This window comes from Talpa europaea, assembly GCF_964194135.1.
Source record: "Talpa europaea genome assembly, chromosome: 15".
NCBI classification, from domain to species: Eukaryota; Metazoa; Chordata; class Mammalia; order Eulipotyphla; family Talpidae; genus Talpa; species Talpa europaea.
Genome location: NC_140083.1, coordinates 85,397,668 through 85,417,687, shown reverse-complemented (window position 1 = coordinate 85,417,687; position 20,020 = coordinate 85,397,668). Strand labels below are relative to the sequence as shown.

The window sequence follows — 20,020 nt, the reverse complement described above, 5'->3', positions numbered from 1 at the left end:
TGGATTTTGATAAATATTTGCTGGCAAGAAGGCAACTATTCTGGCATGGCAACTGCTAAAAGGTATGCAAATGCCATTATTCTTTTTCAGCCCAGAGAAATCGTGCTGGAGGGCACAGCACCTGCGGGGAGAGGGAGCAGGGACGTGTGCCTCGAGCCAGCATCATCTGAGCAGACTGTTGACATCCGTTGATTTGAAACTGTACCAAAAGTTTAATGACAGTGTTTTGGTGGAGAAGACGGCATCACACTGAATCTGTCATTTGTAAAATTCATCTGGATTTCAGAAGAATTCAAATATGATATCACGTCTTAGAATTAAGAAAGCAGGGCCTCCCTGGGGGGTGCAGGGGTTAAGTTTCAGCACGTATGAAGCTGTCCTGCAGCACGAGTTCCATCCCCGGCCAGGGAGCTACCCACAGGGTGCAGCAGACTCTCCTGTCTTCCCCTGCCCCCCTCAGCAGTGGGTTTCAGTAGCTCCACCTGTTCTGCTCCCCACTCTGTGGGGGGTGAATCCTCTCACCCCCCGCACCTCTGGCCTGCACCCCAGTTCTTGTATGCATAAATAAATCTTTAAAAAAAGAATTAAAGCACCTCATTGGTGGCTTTGTGGCTCAATGGGAAGCTCATTGTGCCCCCAGTGACGGTGACTGTGTCCTGTCGGCCCAGTGTTGTGTCTGGGGGTCTCGGAGCTCAGGGTGGTGGCCAGGACTGTCTGGGCCCTGGGCATCTCTGTCTTCTCAGGCACTGTGTTGGCAGCACTGGCCCTAATACTGCTTTGACATGTGGCACTTCTGTCTCTTGTTGGGAATTAAAATGACATCGTAGATTGTGTGAGTTTTTAGGGGAGAGCAGAAAATCATTGAAGTGGTTTCCTCCCAATTTACATGTTTGTGCTTCATCTCAGAAATTCTGATGAGCTTGCAAAAGCCGGATGGGAGCTTATGGTGAAACATTTGACAAGAAGTAAAATGTTGCGTTTATTTCTATAGATCTGAGTATCCAAAGCTCAGTAAGAGCTTATATCAGGATTTTGCAAACTGTGCAAAATTGACTTTATTTATTTCCCTGCTCCACATTATTCTCCCTCACTGTTCCCCAGTCCAGGGGCTTTTCATCACCCCCAGAAGAAACTCTGTGTCCATTAACAGTGACTCCCGGTTCTCCACCCCCAGCTTTGGCAACCGCTGATTTACTGTCCATCCAGGAATTCGCCTCTTCGGGACGCGTGGGTGAGAGGGCCCCATGCTGCGTGTGGACTTCGGGTTCTCAGCGTAAGTGAGAACTCGAACTGTAGTGGCAAAGGGAAGACAACCCACTGCCCAGCACCGTCCTGGCAGGGAACGTGGGCACGTCACAGCCGCTGCCGCAGCCTGGGGCTGGGGGGGCAGCGCGTTTACGCCAACCCTGCCGGCTGGGCGTCGCGAGCAACTCGGAGACTGTCTCCTGCGGCGTCAGTGTGCCCTTGTGCCCTTTCGGGGAGGTGTAAAGGAAGGCTGTCGGCTGTGGTGATGTCAGAGCACGTTTCATTTCCCCGGAGTTCTATTTCGCACTAGCGTGGGTCTGTGGGGAGACGCAGGACGGTACCCCCAGAGCAGGAGAGACGAGAGGGAGGAACAGTCGGAGGGGACAGTCCTGGCGAGAGTCCCCGGGCTCTGGGTCACCACTGCTCAGGGCCCCGCGGGCGGCTGTCTGCGGAGCGCACAGAGCGCGTGGGGTGCAGGCCTGGGAGCTGGGCTGGCATCCAGTCAGCACAGCCAGTTTGAAAGTCTGAGCCCCATGCAAGGCTGCAGGTGCAGGGGCTCTAGTAATAACACACCCGCACGCCCAGGAGGCTGGTCACACATCACGAGCTGCGAGCTCCGAGAGGAGCTGGGGAACTCCTCTGTGTGTGGTTGCTCTGGCTTGTGGGTGAGCCAGGCAGGTGGACGTGGAGGTATTTCTTGAGTAAACATGTGTGAAGCACCCAGTCTGTGCTGGCCCAGTCCGGAGGGGAGGGTGGGGATGGGGAGCAAGGCAGGAAAGTGCTGGTTTGGGCCTGACCTCAGAGGCTCTTACCCCTAAGGTGAGAGTCTTGCTCGACAAAGGACACTCTTAGCGACTCAAACCTACGCTTGTCTCGTGGTTTCTCTGGCCAGGAGCCTGCGCGTAGCGGGCCTGAGTGGCTCTGACAGGTTTGTCACCGGGGTTCCCTGCAGGTGTGGGCTGGGCAGGTCATCTGCAGGCCTGGCCGGGGCTGGAGGGCGCCCCTCAGAAGTGCCTTCCCCGGGTGGCGCCGCGGTTGAGCGCTGGGTTGCGGAGCTGCCCGCAGCCTCTGCAGCACCAGTTCCATCCCCAGCCGCCGGGTGAGGGTCCCACATGGCGCGCAGACCTCTCCTGCCGCCCGCTGCTCCCCTCAGCAGTGTCCTTCGGTCCTTCTGCCTGCTCTGCTCCCCGCTCTGGCTCTGGTGACTTCTCTCACCCTCCCGCGCTTCTGACTGTGCCTAGGGCTTGTATAAATAAATAAATAAATCTTTAAAAAAAGAAAAAAAAGATGTGCCTTACACGTGACTGGCAATTTGTGCTCATTTTTAGCAGAAAATCTCAGGTCTTTGCCACTTGTCGCATCACATGGCAGCTGCTTCCCCCAAGGGCATGATCCAGAGAAGAGCCAGGGAGGCCTTGGTGCCTTTTCTCCCCTCCTCTGTCCGCATTTGCACCCCATTCTCTGTGTTACGGGGAGGTTAAGGCCCCACACACTCGGGAAGGGGCATCAGGCCTCATTTTGGAGGGAGGGTGTCGAGGGATTTGTGCACAAATGTTAGAACCGTGGCAAGTGTTGACTAGGGGCGTCAGGAAGTGCTGGAGTCAGCGCTGCAGCACGGGGTGCTGGAGGGGACGGGGGGCTGTTTCCACCCTGGTGGGATCAGCGATGTCAGGAGGGTGGGCTGGGGGGGCCCGCTGAGGTCAGGAGACACAGGGAGAGGAAGCAGAGAGGAGACCCCCCACGTCTCTGGACGTCCTCTCGGAGAGTCCCCGACACCAGCAGTCACCCCCCACCCCTGCCCCCCGCCCACGGCCCCCCACATGCTGACATCGCTGCCCGGAGGGGGCACTTGGCGTCCCCGTAGACCTTGGCTCATAAGAATGGAAAAAAACTCTTGTGCCGAGTGGAACGCTGAGGAGAAGGGTCAGATCAACTGGGTCCTGATCATTCTTGGGATCCCCGTCGTCCCGCCAACCCCTTCCGTCCTCACCCCTGGACGCTCCGGCCCGCGCCAACCTGGGTGCCGGTGCCCGGGCGCCCTGGGGAAGGAGATTCTACGGGACGACACCGGGCCGGGGCGGGGGGAGCAAATACTGTTGAAAAGTGAACAATGATGTGAAAAATAAATAATCAAAACAAAAAACCAACTTGGAATTCGCGCCTCTGCAGCCCCGCGGAGACGCGGAAGCCGCTGCCACGGCCCGAGCGGCTCTGGAGAGACAGGCCTGTGAGGAGCGGGGCTGGGGTGGAGTGACGTGTGTTTCAGCGGCTCTGGGGGTGGAATCCACTTTCTGTAATGGGATTTCAGCGAATTTAAAGCTTTGAGTAACTCTTGGGGTTGCGCGATGACTGTTCCGCCCTGGAGAACAAGAAACGCCATGAAAACACCATTGAATTTTCACCGCGGCGCTGCCACAAGGCGCAGCCGGCGGGTGCCGAGGGAGCGAGAGCGGGAAACGGAGCTTCGCCGCGTCCGCCTGCCCTGTGGAGAGAAGGACCACCTGACCGGGGGGCTCCGCGTGGCTCGGGGTCGAGGGCCCGTGGGTCACGTTTCCAGGGGAGGCCCGGTGTGAATTTAATCTTAATATGTGCAAGGACGTTGGTGTCCTGCCAAACCTCTCGGCAGCTAAGCTGTGGGACGGCGCGGGGAGGAGGGCTCGGGAATCCACAACCAGGGGATTCCCAGGGCGCCCTTGGCCGGCTGGCGCCGTTTTCTGTCACTGAGTTTCCTCCTTGTACCATTTCCATGGTCCCCGCTCACGGTCATCAGTTTCAGAGCTGCCGAGCTGTGCACCTGCTTTGTAGTTTCTTGTTTCCTGGGATGAATATGCATCCAGGCGCGTGGCCCTGTAAGGAAGACTTTGGGAGGTTTCAGTTGTTGGTTCCCTTCGACCCCCTCGCCTCCCAACGTGCAGCGCATGCTGTAACACTTTCTCTTTCAGCCTCTCGTGCTGGTGAGGAGCTCAGGGAGCACGTGCTCTGGCCTTCTTACCCAGCGCTTCTGCCTAGTGGATGCCCCTTGAGACGTGGAAGAGAAGCCTGTGGAGGACACCCCAGCCGGAAGCACCCCCGCCCCCCGCCCCGGCGGCAGCGGAGGTGGGTTGGGCGCCAGGGCTCGAAGGGCCTGGTGCCAAGCCTGGTGCCAGAGGGTCGCTCTGACTCTCTTCGCTCAGGTGATCTTCCCAACTTCACAGTGTTGAATGAACGCACCGTGTTGAAGGCTTTTCATCTGCGAGTATCCCGCGAGACAAGGAGCAGCAGGAACTTGGAAGGGGAGTGAGGCCTCCCCTTGGCTCACTGGCGTGAACGTCTGTTCGCAGCCGGCGTTCCTCGCTGCAGATGTGAAAGGATCGTTTTCTGTCATTTGCCGAGACCGTTAACTTCCTCCCAAACGGGGCCAGGACCGTCGTTAAGGAGGATGCGTCGCGCTGTTCACGATGCAGGCCGCGGCCGGGCTCCTTTTGAAAATAGAATCTGAAGCGGGTCGGCCTGTGGGGAGCGGGACAGGAAGGCCAGCATGGCTGCCCCGTAGCTAGTTGTGAAATTGCGTCCCGCATGCGCACGTGTGTGTGCGTGTGAGTGTGTGAGAGAGCGTGAGCCGACCTTGCTTTGAACACACACCTACCCCCGTGGCCTGTGGGCGAACATCGAGGGGGAGCTGGAACGGAAGCCCGCGCTTCCCGAAGTCTTGTCTCCGGACTCACTCCCTTTCCCGAGCTCGGCCGGCCCGTTGTCTCTCCCGGATCTCGCGCCGCCAATACTGCAGGGCAATCACCCTGTCGGGCTGGGGAATCTGTGTGTTTCCCACCAGGATCGTTTTCAGCTGCTTATGACTAACTTAGCTTTTGGCTCTCCAGCATTTCAGCTAATTTGTGTATCATGTGAGGCAACTATGGAGAAGTTAATGGAAGTGTTTTATGTGTGAAGATGAGAGATGCGAGGCTTGAAATCCTTCCACTGGCTGTTAGAGCAGATTCTTAAAATTCTATTACTAGAAAAACACATTTTGTACTGTTCGCCTCTCCCGCCCCCCGCGCCTCTCCGGCAGAGGCCCTGAAAACCCCTCTGATTTGCCGAAGCAGTTAAACCATGAAGGCGTCGGGCTGGGGAGTCAAGCTGTCAGCGGGCCTGGAGTTACCGTGTTTGCCCTTCCCGCCTGTGTGCGGCCATAGGAAGGGTCGGGTTAGCAACACCTCACGTTTCTCTTCTGCTGAGTGACAGAGTCGGGGGCGCAGCGTGGCGGGAGATGTTGGGGGGCAGCTTTTAAAGCCGGGGCCACCCGGTGGGCCGCACAGAAATTGTAGTTTACCCAGAGCTGCTGTTTGCTGGGGGTCAGCCGGGGAGGGAGATGGCGTATTTGCAGGTGGTTGCTGGAAATTCCTTTTAGAAGGAGGGTTGTGCCGTCGGGCCTGGAAAGCCATCGAAAACGGGCTTCTCCGCCTGGCGACGTCGCGGGCCGGCGCCGGGCAGTGACCACAGCTTTGCCTGTTAAACCTCTGTTAAGCCAGAGAAAGGACTTTCGGTCTCCATTGGTGCCTTTATTATTTTTTTCTTTCATTTTTAAACTTTCCTTTCCCCCACCCCTCCTGTCCCCTTGTGCTTTCCTCTCCCTTAACCTCAGAGCCCTCAGAATGTTTACCGCCCCCCAGTTTCTGACAGGGTTGCACGTTACTGAACTGTCTCCAGTGCCCGCGAGGTGTTGCTGTCCTGCCTTGGCTGCAGGGACGCCTGTTCGAGTCCGCCCACGTTATCGAAAACGGCAGCCTTTTATGCTTCCCGTGGAGGACGCCGCGGTTGGCCGCACCACGTTTTCTGACCACTGATGGGCTCTAGGCTGTTCCCGTGGCCTAACTCCTGTGCATAATGCTGCTGTGGACACAGCGGGGCGCAGGGGACATTGTCTTGATGGTTTCATGGTCTTCGCAGTGAGGCCCGAGAGTGGAGGAAGCTGCATCATGCGGATTTTCCTTTTTTAGTGTTTTTCAGGTACGTCCAGCGGGCTCCCAGACGGATTTACCAGCTCACGTTTGCACAGATGTCACGGGGCTCCTTTCTCTCACCTCCTCGCCAACACGTTGTTGGGGGTCTTTTAATGTCTTTTAATCTCATGGGGGTGAGATGATACCGGCGTCGCTCTCCTTCCACTGGGGACTTTAATAGCAGAAAGTATGTTCCTTGTACCCACGTACCAACTTCTGCGCTGAGCACTACTGAGTTCGTGCTCCCCGGGCGCTTGTCAGTTTCATAGGGTCCCTGAACACGTCACTGTGACGTGAGGGGTTCTCTGGGCGCCTCTGGAGGAGACAGAAAAATCTATGGGAGCTGCAACTGAGTGCAGTTCTCTGGGATGAGAGAACCGGAGTGGCGTTAGGTAGGCCTGGAATGACGAGGGAGCGCGTGGAGCGTGGTCTGGAGCTGCATCACTGCGACGCTTTTCTTTACTACGTGGAGCTTATTAATTATACTTGATCATTAAATGACCCTATTGCCAAAGCATTGCTCTATCTTCTATGTCGTGCATTCTCAACAGGGCTGAGGAAGCCCCCAAGGATGCAAAAATTAGTCCTTAGGGAGCAAAAAAAAAAAGTCTTAGATATGGGGGGTTGGGGGCTGTCACAAACTCTTCTTTCACTCAGTGGTATGAGGCTGAGGCTCATGTCCTCACTGAAGGGAATTCCAGTTCTTGGTTCTTCCAGGTTTCATCCAGGTCGGTGATAACCAGAGTCACTAGCAAAGCAAACATCTCGCCACCACTTGGCAGCTTCCCCCAGGTGCTGCCTTGGGCCCACTGAGTCAGAGTCTCCGGGGTGGGGCCCAGGAGCCCATGTTTTCAGATATTGTCCAGATGACCTGTGGGCACAGGAGAGCTTGAGAACCGTCACAGACAAGCGGGGTTGGCGTTATGGATGTTCTTTTCCATAGAAACAGCATCGTGAGTTGCGTTGGTAGCCACTGGGTATTGTGCTTTATTAGGTTATGGCTTAGTGGAATGTCTCCTTCAGCCCGTAAGTGGGTGTAATGCTGTTTCGGTCAAAATGTCTTACATTAATCAGGCATCTTGCAAACTTTTGGACTCTAGTCCATTAGGAGTATGTTAATGAGTTAGAAAGCATTGTGAAAACGTAGGCTGTGTGGATTTCATGCCTTCATCAGCTACAGATGAATTCAGACCACGTATCCACACTGCATCTCTATGCAGAAAGCTTATATTGCAACCAGCGCGCAAAAACCTCTTGCAAGTTAGGAGTGTAATGAATTGAAAATTACCCTCATGGCATTTTTCACGAAGAAAAATTCTTCCTCCTGATTTCCTCTCTCCTGCTTCTGGTTCTGCTATTAAATTCATTCCCAGCCCTTTAGAGCCTGTTTCCTACAAACCAGGATTCTGGAACAATGAGTCTATTTTAATCTCTAGATGGAAATGCAGTAAGGATGGTAAACAGCTGCCTCACTTAGGGGCTGGAATTTCCAGCAATTTCTGAGATGGATGCAAGTCTCCCCCTTCCCGGGGCCACGGCTGCGAGAGGCGATTAGCTCTAGTTACTAAACTTCCAGAATTCAACCCCCCGCGGTGTCCTTGTGGTAAGCTTTCGGACTCTATATTAAACACTTATTCAAAGGATACAGGTTTTTAATCCAATAAGCTTGGATTTGTTCAATTAAAACAGAAAATCAAAGATATTCAAGGGGCTAAATAGGGGACGCGTGTGTGAGCAAGTTGTGTGTAGCAAGAAGGGCAGTTTTTAAGGCTGAGAAAACGGGGCGTGAGGAGGCAAGTCGGGGAGGCTGAAGACAGGGATGAGGCCAGGTCGTGACGCTCCTGTGTGACGGCTGCGGGTTCCATTTCATCCCGAAACCTTTGGAGTGAGCATGAGCGTGAACACAGCTGTCGTCACAGTCAGCAGAGGTCAGTCTGGCCTTGTTGCCTTGATCTGCAGGGAGAGGACAGCCGCTTCGGAGACTGGTGCCTGGCGGACGTAATGACGGCCGGAACCAAGTCCATCTCCCAGAGGTGGGGGTGGGCGACCCGAGTCATAGTTGTCAGGAGACTCCACAGGCTCAGAGGCTAGAGCTGGGTGAGAGTAAGAAGCTAGAAGACCAGCATGTTCCTTGGAATCTTGTTTCTCCGCAACAGGAACCCCAGAGGTACTGTCAGTGCGTGACTGAGGGGTCCCCAGGGAGCAGCACTGTGACAGGCGCCTGCTCTGAGGGCCCCAGGCCATCGTGTGCGCATCAGCAGAGTAAACGCGGTGTGAAGGATCTTTAGTGGCGTTGGTGTGCGTGGCGAAGAAAGGACAGTCACCATGACAGTTTCCCAGAACGTCCCCCAAACTCCCCATGTCCCCGGTGGACAAATACTTTGTGGGCAAAAATTTTTAAAAACCCACTTGTCTGGACTGAATGTGACGCGAGCCCCAGCCCCGACTGACGAGCGCCTGCCAGTGCCCAGGGGCCGAGGCACGGGGAGGCCGGTGTGTGCACTTCCTCGGCCGGGTTCGTCCTGCCTTCTCGCCTGGGCGGGTCCCTAGTCGCCCCAGCCTGTGAAAGCAGCAGGCAGCAGAGCGAAGGGCATTCCCCGCACTGCTCTCTCCCTTGCTCACACCCAAGTGTTAACTGAAGGGCGAGGATGGCCTCCCCGCCCGCCCGGGGCTGGCTGAAGCCTCTGGAGGAAGCTGTTATTCTTGACGGATGTTCCGGCTGCTTCTGCTAATGGCTGTTGTCAGAGGCTGGGCTCCTCAGTCAGAGCTGGTCCCAGCACACCCAGAAGGCAGCTTATGCACCCCCTGGAGCTGGGAATTGAGTTGTCCTCCTGTGCCAGCCTGTCGGGGTGGTCAGTAATCACGTCAGAGCATCACAGGAAACCCTGCCGAGGCGGGGGTTTTAGGAGCCGATCACTGTATTTGGTCCCATCGCTGACCCACCCGCCCCGGGCGTCTGCTTCTCGGTCGTCACGAACCAGCAGCACCCGCCTTCCTCTGCCGGCCTCACGTGCTTCCTCCCGGGCCCTGGAATCGCCGCCTGCCGGCAGCACTGACCTTGGCGTGACACGTGGGCCTGAACGGCTCAAGCCTTTGTTTCCTTTGAAAACAAAGCAACAGAACAATCATAACCGAGAGACACGGCCAAGCAGACCCCCGCGTGTCTTCGGGCCGGGGGGGCTGACCTTCGAGGCCCAGGAGGCCGAGCTCCAGGACGGGGTCTGGGGGAGCAGCCGGGCGGGGCCTTGTAGCCACGGGGGACTTTCTTGTTCGGGCGATGCCGTGTGTGACGTGAGCCTCCCATGCTGGCCCAGGAGGGTCGAGCGTGCGGCGACTCCGGGAGATGGGCTGAGACGTGCCAGCGGCCTTGCTCGAGGTCCCGGTCTGGGTTCCGGGACTTTTGCCACCTGCAGGCCGTGGGTGCCGGGGGCGGCCGCACGACCCCGTGTCCCTGAAACAGGCAGAGGCGCAGAGGGGAGGAAGAGGGCAAAGGAGAGTCTTTTCTGTCCCGCTCCCTATGAAGCTGCCTGGGCGCGGCAGAGGAGGCGCCGGCTTTGTCCTGGACGTGCCGGTACCAAGTAGGACCCGAGTGCCCGCCACGCGCCCAGGTGGTGAGGTGGTTCTCGTGCGAGGGCGTTGCATGCGCGCAGCCCTTCTCTGACGAGCAGCGCCTCCTGACCTGCGCCGCCCGGAGCCCACGGCTGGAGCGGGAGGTTAGCGGAGACCGGCGCGGCCGAGGGAGGCTGACCACCGCGCCGGCGTCTGCGGCCTCTCCTCGGTGCGCTGCCTCTGGGGACGGGCAGCGTGTTCTGCTCATGGAAGACTTGACCTGTTGGTGCCAGGCGGAGGCACCCGCTGCCCGCGTGATGCAGCCAGCGCTGTGCCCCTGGCATTCGCGAGAAAAAGGGTTCTCTGCAGTCTGCTGCCGAGACGCGCAAAACCTCCCATCTGTCTCGGTTTCCAGGAACTAGACGGGGTTCAGGTTGATTTGGGGGGAGCAGGATTGAGAATAGAAAAGTTAAATTTTATTGGCTAACGGCAAAGAAACGGAGACTTGGCTGAGTCTGTTGGACGATTACAAATAGACCCGTGTGGGGAGAGCCCCTTTTATGACCTTCCTGCCGGACACAGCCCTCGCTTCTGCGTGTGACCTGGTCAATCCCTTTCTCTGTATCTTTGTTCAGGGAGTTCAGCGTCAGGTCAGGTACTTGTGTGTACACAGGCCGTGAAACCCAACCGCGATCCCTCTCCGTGAAGACAAACTTAGACAGTTCCCAGGCTCAAGTGTTCCCCCTGATGCTGGGTCAGGCCCAGTTGCACTGTCCGGTGTTCAGCACATGTGAGAATTCTTCAAAAAGGTGGCCTGTGACTGTCCTTTCTCCGCCTGTCCTTTATGACTCCTTGTGAAAATGGTCCCATGGCAAGTCCTCTGGCTGGGGGCCTTTGTGACAAGGACTTGCTGCTCGAGAATGCTGGGGTGCTTGACTTGTCTCTGTTCAGGAGGAGGGACCTGTACAGGTGTCCTTTCAACCAGGTGAGTGTCCTCGTACCCATCGTTTTGAGCAGACGAGAAGGCAGATGCTTGATAATTCAATGGTTGCATTTAAAGCAGGACTTTGCTGCTGAAATTCAGAGGCAGATGATTTTTTAAAAAATTGTGACTAGAGTATTTCACCAATAGAAAGAAGGAAACAGATTTCCCACACACACATGGGACAATAGCACAGAGTGAATCACTTGCTCTCTTTAAATAGGTTTTGTAATTGCTAGATCAGATTTCACAGCCGCACTCACACCTGCTATTCAGGACCTGCCTTCAAGCCGTATCCGAAACAAACAAGACGCTGGGCTTCCAAGTCCTGAAAGTTCTGTACTTACCTGGTTTTGCAGGAGGAAAGTCTATGTGTTTTCATTTAATCGAAGGTAGACTGGGAGGCTAATGAATCCATAAATGAATTTACGTGGTCATGTGGCTTCCAAGGGCAAATGTTTCCCGTTTCTCAGAGACAGAAGAATTTTAAGCTTTCACACTGAAGAGGTCGCGGCTGGTCTGCCCCTGGGCCTCCAACATTTTTCCCACCTGAATTTTAATCTTAACTTTAAAATTACTCAATTCTTTAACTTAGAAGAGGAAAACCCCCCACTCCCAACACACACACATTGTTGAACTCCCAGAACGTCATCCGTGCAGCATTGCTAAGGAACTGAGGTTGGCAGAAGATCAACACTTCAGCCACTCTGCCATCCATGAGCAGCAACTTACCTTTTAAAAGGCGGCAGCAGTAGCAATATAGAGTCAACAAGAGGATTAAGTGAGTTAATCCCGTGTAAAATGCTAAAAACAGTCTAGGCACATAGATTTTAAGTGTAAGAGACTGTCACTGTTGCAGGGCAGGGATGTTACATTATTTCTTCACGTTTAGGAAGCAGCAGCTTTGATTTCTGTCATTCATTCATTCAACAAACATCTGTCAACACTGACTGTGCTCCCTCTGGGGGGGTAGCCTGTGTTCTTAACCACTCGGAATTATTACCTCCAATGTCACGTCAGCGAAAATATTTTACGCCATAGGAATTGGGAAAATAATGTCAGCAAAGAGAGGGCTCAGTGGTTTGCCAGCATTTCTTTTTAAGTCTTTGAAAAGGGCCTCTGGGGTGGGTATTGTTTAGATAAAGAAGCACATCTCATAGCTGTTCTTTTTGATCTCAGCTTCGCGCTAAATGACGTGTAAGACAAGCAGGGAATGATGCGGCTACTGGTTTACATTGAAAAAAATTACTGACTTTATTGTCAGAAACAAAGTTTTTCTCAGCTTACTCTTAGAGGAACGAAAGGTTTCATTTACTTTTAATAAATAAAGCATTTGCCTTGGAAGGGGAAAAATAAGTTACTTGAGGTCAAGCTTTTTAAAGCCAAAGTCAATTGCGGAGGATCAGGTCTTTCTCCCAACTCCGCACGGGGCAAGGAATGCAAAACCCGTTCAGATGCGGGGGAAGAGCTGGGCTTCCTGAAAAGGCCGCGACTCTAGACCAACAGGGCTTTCTCTTCTGGACGATGACGGATGACCGGAGATCGGACCACCCAGGCTGACAGGGCTGCTGCTGCCTCTTCTGACTGGGTTGACATTTCTGATGTTCTCTTTCCTTAGTGCCTTTCACACGGTATTCAAGATGAAGTGGCCGCGCAAGAGCCGGCTCTCCAGCTCGGATGAGTCAGTGCGTCCGGCCTCTGAGCCAAGCGCTGATAAGAATAGATCCACGACAGGAAAATAAGCCCGAGAGCTGGGGCAGAAAGAACCAGAAGCGCGAAGTGTGTCCACAGCTCTGCCATGTTTCGCCGCGTGACCTCGGGCCCTGGGCTTCTTATGTAGAAAATAGTGTTTAGGGTCTCTTGATGCAGTCAAGTCAGCTTTGGGGTTTAATAGCCACTAAAAGGCAGAGAAGATAAAGCCCTTTCAGGGGCCCTGTTCGTGATGTCTGTGATTATATAGCTTCGTGGACTCTGCGAACAGCAGAGGCAGATGAGTCAGCCCGGCGTGTGGCTGTGGAAGAGCAGTGATGCTTTTCTGTTGTTAAAAAAAGACCTGACTGCAGCACAAATCGAGGTGCCGGTGGTCAGGATGATGCCAAATTCCAGAAATAGCAGCCAGGATCGGCACAGAGGACAGCGTGGAGGGGCGGTCGGCAGGAGCCGGCTTCTCTGCCCGACTCTCCTGCTCAGCTCCCCGGGGCAGCGCTCGGAGGGGCCCCGGGTCATGGCGTCTCTCTGGCCAGCTGTCCGCTGCAGACGCGGGGCCTGGGAAGTCACCCTGTTGGGGGAGAAGGCTGTCCTAAAGCTAACTCCATACAATATCGGGGTTGCTCCGTAGCAACCCGGGTGCCTGAGAAGAGGCCTGCGGTGCGTCCAGCCTCCCCCTCCAGCCGCGCTGGTCCCCAGGACGGGTGTGCGGGACGGGTGTGCGGGAGCGCTGCCGGCAAGCATGTTCTGCCTGGCAAGCGCCGGCCGCGAACCTCGGGGCTCAGCCTGGGCCTGTGCAGAGATGGCAGAGCTGAGCCTCAGCCTCCTTCCAGGCTCCCTGTGGGGCCGTGCAGTGGCCGTTGAGGCAGGGAGGGAATCCAGGCCTGCGCAGACTTGCCCGACTCCTCCTCCCGCCTGGCCCTCACCGTCCTCTGCGTCTGTGTAGCCAGAGGCTGGGCTGGGGGTCAAGCGAGCCGCACCCTGAGCCCCTCCCTGGCTGGAAACCTGGGGAAATCACCTCACTCCTCACTCGGGGAGCAGATGTGGAAGTGGTACAGGGGGCGAGTAGGTAACCTTGTTCTGACCTCAAGAACTGCCTTTATGCCGAAACCGCGTGAGATGGCCTTCGCTTCCCCAGAGGGCAGCCTGGCGGTGGGGCAAAAAGTGAGAACTTGAGCTCTGCCTGCCTGCGTCCCTCCGCCCCAGAGAGTCTGATCAACACCAGAGTAGATGTGGCCTCACAGTCTCCACACAGGAGCCCACCTGAGGGCTCTAGAAACGCTGCAGCAGCCACGGCTCCGTTTTTGCTCGGTTGTGGTCAAATGTGTTGGCTAATGGAGAGCTATATGGGATTTTTTAATTCATTTTATTTTAATTTTGAAAAGGAAAAAACCTCTGACAAGCAGGCTGAGGTACAGGGAAGATGGTCCTTTCACGTCCTTGGCAGAGAGCGTGAAGGCCGGGAGCGAGCTGTTGGGCGAAGTGAGTTTCAGTTCAGGCTTTACCACCACGTGGCCGCGGGAGGAGCCGGTTCAGCCAACAGGAGCTTAAACTCCCTGTGCTATAAAAGGAGGGATCGGAGCTGGAGGAGCTGTGCCGTAAGCTGTAGTTTTTATAAACGTGTGTTTGAGCAAGACTTTTATGGAAATTGTGGTCTCAGTTTAACTCTGGACATGTAATTTTGTGAAGCAAGAGCAGGTGTTGTGCGATGATAGTTTGGCCTTTGCAGTTCCCAATTCTAAAAGCCTGTTGGATGTGGAAAAAATGATGGAACCTGAATACGCCTGCAGGCGGCTGACTGTTGCTTCTTTTGATGCTGTGCTTAGTTATATGCGGTGTCCTGGGGTGTCCTGGGGGCGGGGGGGAGGGGGTTGATGGCCGAAGGATGCTTGGGACTCTGCCTTCACAGTTAACCCTGAATCTATAATTGTTTCAGAACATAAGAGTTTAACTTAAAAGGTCTGGAAAATGCCTTTAACTGTTACGAAGGTGCACAACCAGATTAAAGCAAATGGGGTGATTTCCACTTCCCTGACCTTAAAAAGGCACCTCCCCCCCTTCACCACTGAGTTTTGCCTCCTTCACACTCTCCACCACCTGCTGTGACACTGTTGATGCTTTGGAAAGAAAACACAGCCAATGGGAAATCAAGCAGAGCTCTCTGCTGGGAAATCCCTGTTAGCTGCTGCTTAATTACTTAAAAAAGAAAGTGGTGCTGAAACACCCCCCCCCCCCCAGTTCAGTCCTGATCCAGAAGCAGGTGTCGGAGGCAGGCAGCATGTCTTCCTGAAGCATTCCTGTGCTAAAAACACTCTAAGTGTAGGGCCTGCCTGGTGGTGCAGGGGTGAAGTCTCAGCACTGTGAAGCTGTCTGCAGCCTCTGCAGCACGAGTTCCCTCCCCGGCCAGGTAGCTGCCCACATGGCCCAGCAGACCTCTCCTGTCTCCCCGCTGTTCCCTCAGCAGTGGGTTTCAGTAGATCCGCCTGTTCTGCTCCCCGCTCTGTCTCTGGGGGGTCCTCTCACCCCTCCCCACACCTTTGGCCTGCACCCCAGCTCTTATATGCACAAATAAAAAAAAAATAAATTCAAAAAAACCACTTTAAGTGTAGCATTTAGGCCAAAGCAGTGTAACATACTGTGATATCATCATGTGGCCAAATCAGAGCCTTGTCAGCTCAGACGGGGATGCGGAGGGATGAGTCTTCCTGCGCAGGAGGAAAGACAGAGGATCCAAGATCATTGGAAAAGAGCAAGCCTGGTGCACTCAGTCCCGTGTGTGAAGCGAGAGGGGCGTGGCAGCCGTGCGCTCTGGCCTCCGTCCCCTTGGGGTTTGCATTGCGCTATCAATTCCTGCCTTGCTCTGTGAGGGCACGGCGGTGCTTTTGCGCTTCATCACTCCGAGAAGAGCAGCAGAGGCGGCCGAGCCAGCGGCTCTGTCTCTGTTGCTCTTGCTAAAAGAGCGACTGACTCCCGCAGGGCGTCGCACACCCGCCAGAGCACCTGTCCGTGCGAAGGTGAACTGCGCGCAGCGGCGCGTTCGTGCGTGTCTTAGTGTGTGCTAGAGGAACTGCATTTTTTTAAAGTCAGTTTGCTCAGACATCACGTCTGGAGGCCACGCGTCCTCACAGCAGGTGCAGCTTTAGTTCGGGTCAGTGGGAGACGCCGGCCGGCCCTGGGCCTGAGCGGTCAGCCCTCGGGGTCGCTGACCGGCTCTCCTGGCTTCTCTTCCAGGGTCATCAACGCGGGGAAGAGCACGCACAACGAAGACCAGGCCAGCTGCGAGGTGCTCACGGTGAAGAGGAAAGCCGGGGCGGCCCCCCCAACCCCAAACAGACACTCGTCCCGCAGGAGGTCCTCGCTCCCCAACGGGGAGGGGCTGCAGCTGAAGGAGAACGCGGTGAGGCCCCCTCCCTGCCGGCCCGCGGCGAGGCGTGGGGCTGAGTCCGGGCCCGTCTGGGAGCAGCTGCGGGGGTCCATGGGAGCTGACCGCGCGCGAGGAGCTGGCGTTTGGGCCTTCGTGACGCCCAGCGCGGGGGTTTTGTTGCAGGAGCTGGTGCGTGCGCCGTCCAGGCTGTAAAAAGCCGCTGGAGGTTTTGTGGAGATGGTCTCTGGGACCCCTGGGGCTCCGGCCGTGGGGCGCTGCCCGCCGGGCCCCCTCCTCACCGCCCGCCTGCCCTGGGGCTGGGCCCGGCCCGCTCGCCGTTGGCCCAAGCCCCGCGCCCCGGGGCCACCCCGCAGACGAGAGGCTGCTGAGAAGCCTCAGAGCGGTTCTCGCTGCCTCGTTTCTGAAGAACAAGGCCTGGCAGCCCTGGAGCTCTGAAGAGACACGCAGAGGAGGCTCGGGCACGCTGGCCCGTCTGCTGGCGGCGGGTTAATTAGCTCCACAGAGAGGGAATCTGGGGCAGGGTGACCTAAACGTGCCCGTTTGGTAATAATCCGAGGCTACTTTTATAGACGGGTTTTTATAAGGTGATAAAACTTCTAGGAATTTCTTCATAGGCTGAGAAATGATGTCTCGTTGCATTAGGCTGAGGGACTCAGAGGACGGATTGGTTTTGTTAGTTTCAGTTTGGACTCAGAACACCACAGCGGCCTGCAGATGCTCATGCGTTATTCTTGCTTTGTCTTTTTTAAAGATCTATTTACTTATGCACACAAGAGCTGGGGTGCAGGTCAGAGGTGTGGGGGTGAGAGGATTCACCAGAGACAGAGCGGGCAGACTTGACCGAAATCCACTGCTGAGGGGAGGGAGCAGCGGGCGAGACGGGAGAGGTCTGTCCCGCCACGTGGGTTGTTATTCTTGTTTTCGAGACTGAAAGAAACATTGCGTTGGCCTCTCCCGAAGAGCTGAGGGGTGGAGGACGAGAAGGGAGGGGGAATAAAGGTGGCTCCGGAGTCAGACATCACAGAGCAGCCCAGCTCCGGGCGACTTCACTTTAGGGTAGTTTTTCTTTGAACTTCGCTTTCCTCCTGCAAAGACGATTCCTAGTAGCGGTCACCGCCCGTGCCCGGGAGGCGGCTGCTGGGGGTGTGCGGTCCAGCCGCCCGCGGGGGACGTGGAGCCGCTGTGTTCATCCCTGCTGCCTGCCCACAGTGGCCACTCGGAAGTCTCGCTTCTGCTCGCTTCCGTGGACACAGCCACGGGTGTGGTGCGTGTCCCTCTGTGCGCTGGCGGGCGCGGCGCCCCTCTCGTCATGCCCGCGTGGCAGACCTGCTTTGAAGAGTGAGTTGTGCTGAGGACAGGCTCAGAAAGTCACGACAGCCCAGATGCGTGGATCCAGGGGCCGGGGACGTCCCGTGGCTCTCGGGGCGTTTCTCCCCCGCACGGGGACGTAAAGTCTCAGCGCTGACATTCGGCCCAGGCCCAGGCCCGGGTGGTGATGACAGTTTTCCCGTTGCTAAGTTCCTCCTGGAAATGGAGGCAGGAGCAACCTCTAAACATCCCTTCCTGGAGGTCAGCGAGGCCGAACACGACGACGAGCCCTTCAGGATGGAGCCGGACTCCGCCCGGCCGGTGCTGGGCCTGGGAGGCCCCTGTGTGGAGACACCTGCTCCCACCTGCCGCCTCGGCTACCGAGCTCGGTGACATGAACCTCCCAATGAGAAGAGGAATTAGCCTGAGAATATTGTGTATACGAGGAGTCCTAGGATGGCCGGGAACCCCGTGGAGGTGGAGCTTTATGTCTGATGATAGTTCTGCTGAGTGACGGTGGGTGTGTGGGGAGCGATGAGATGATTTTTCCTTACTGTGGATGATTGTGAATTGTTGTAAAGATTTTAAGTCAACGTGGAGCCAGTCCTCATGCCAGCTCTTAGAGATCCGTTTCCCCCGACTAGTGCCGGCGATCTTGTCGTCAGAGAAGTCTGTTTTATCTCCTGTTTTAAAACGAATGACAACTTTCTGAGGTGGTTGGAGTAATGCCGGGCCGCGTTCCGCTTCTCGGGCTCGCGTGAGGCGTTCGCTCAAGGACTGTTGAGGCTGAGCTCAACAGTGTGAGGCTGAGCTCTTGACAAGCGTCCCTTACTTACAAGAATAAGAAAGAAACAGAAGAGGAATGTCAGTTTCCATCTTTATGTAAAGTGAAAAAAAAGTCAGGCGCTTACGAAGCATTGTTTGAAAGAAGTCACGGAACTTAGAGAAGACCCGGCTGTCAGCATCTCACAGGATTCTGCACGGGGGCACTGTAGCCCGAAGACGTGCCGGAGAACATGGTAGTCGCTCCTGCAGAACATCTGGTGATGGATCTAGACTAAAAAAAAAAAAAAGATTTATTTATGCATACAAGAACTGGGGTGCAGGCCAGAGATGCGGGGGGGTGAAAGGACTCCCCAGAGACAGAGTGGGGAGCAGAACAGGTAGCCTGACCCAAATCCACTGCTGAGGGGAGCAGCGGGGAGACAGGAGGGGTCTGCTGCGCCCTGTGGGTAGCCCCCTGGCTGGGGATGGAACTCGCGCTGCAGAGGCTGCCAACGGCTTCCTGGTGCTGACACTTCACCCCTGTGCCCCCAGGGAGGCCCCTAATAAGCTCTTCTTTCGAGGACTGGGAAAGAGGAGTTTGAGTCTCTGATGGGTGTCTCTGCAGCGGGGAGGATGCGTTCTATGGCAAGTTAGGGGGAACTTTTCTTGTGTGTGTCCCACATCGGGGAATTCGTGGGAAAAGCATCGTGAGCCCGTCGCTGGGCAGCTCGGCATGGCCCCCCCAGGGCAGTGTGCAAGCTGTCAGCGCTCCCGTGGTTCTAGTTGTTTGGGCAGAGAGTGGGTGGCTGGGGAGAAGGGGCTCCAGAGCATTCGTCTTTCCAAAGGACACGCAGACCGAAGCCTTTTTTAATAAACCCGGTCACGATGTACGGGAATTAGCCTCCATGGCTGGGTTTTCTTTCCTTCGGCGAGCTGGGTTCTGCAAAGTCTGTTGCCCTGGTTGCCGTTCCAGGAGAACACGGCTTTTCCCCGAGCTTTCGCTCTCAGCTCTCAAGCACTGGGTCATCTAGGAGAGAGATGCGGGGACACGAGCTGACTTCTCTGAGGAGGGAGGAGCCCATGGCTAAGGGGGGCACCTTGCAACCTTGGGGTTCGGTGCCTAGCCTGACTTCAGGTGAGCGGGTGGGGGACAGGGCCTCGTGGCAATCACCAGGCACGTTTCCCCCACATCCGACTCCCCGTGGAGCAGGCTGTGTCCAGCTGAGGCGATCTTGCGCCTCCTGCATCCGAGTCCGCTTCCTCCGGGGCGCCCGTATGTTGCTGTCAGAACACACAGGTGCGCGCGCCGCGCGTCCGCTCAGGGCTAATTACAGAAACAGGAGAGGGCTGTGTCCACGCCAGGCTCATCAGCAGGGGCGAGGAAAGCTGATTATCTTTCTCAGCGGGGGACAGGGCAGCACTGGGGGGGTTCGAGGCAAAAGGATCACGTGGGGCAGGAGAGGTGAATCGCAATGAGAAGGGACTGGTTGCGTTCCCTGAGCTGCAGAATTGCACCTCTTTCCATCGGTTCTCTCTAGAAGGATGCTCGCACCCAGAATGTTAAGCAAAGGCTGCTTCAGGCTCCACAGTGGCCTCCCTCCTGGACTCTGGCCCTCCTTGGCGGCTGCTCCTGCCGTGCGGCTGTAACAACAGTAAGGGTGGCCCTTAGTGCCTCTCATCGTGATTATTACTCTGAATTCTCCCTCGTAGTCAAGACCGCTGTCCCCCGCATGGCAAGAAAACATGGCATTTCTATTTGTCTCCTCAGTCTTTGAAGCGGGGGTGCAAGGGTACCTGTCGAGACGCTGCCTCTTTGCTCGAAGGTCTAGAACTCCGGCCGGTGATGAGGACGGGCGACGCCACATCCAGGAATCGTCCAGGTTAATATGGGGAGAGGAACCTTCCAGGTCTCTCCTCGGTGGGTGTTGGCTTCCTCCGAAGACCAGATTTGACCGAGGTGTAGCGGAGAGAGCAGCCCAGACTCGCTCCCATCGTTGATTCCCCGCCGTGGCAAATGTTAAGGCGAAAGGAAAATAAATGGTGCCGAGGCAGAAATTTCTTATTTTACTTGTACGATCTCCCCGCAGCTCGTGAGAGAGG

At 56.0% G+C, this 20,020-nt stretch overlaps 1 protein-coding gene across 1 annotated transcript in view; it reads left to right on the top strand.

Moving 5' to 3' along the window:
* The window catches only part of PPM1H (protein phosphatase, Mg2+/Mn2+ dependent 1H), a gene marked incomplete at both ends in the record, with an annotated part of 70,871 nt that overhangs the window by 19,454 nt on the left and 31,397 nt on the right, over positions 1-20,020 (top strand). Inside the window, one exon of the mRNA XM_084256190.1 lies at positions 15,694-15,859. Within this exon, the coding sequence (XP_084112316.1) occupies positions 15,694-15,859 (166 nt within the window). The remainder of the gene's footprint in view (positions 1-15,693; positions 15,860-20,020) is intronic.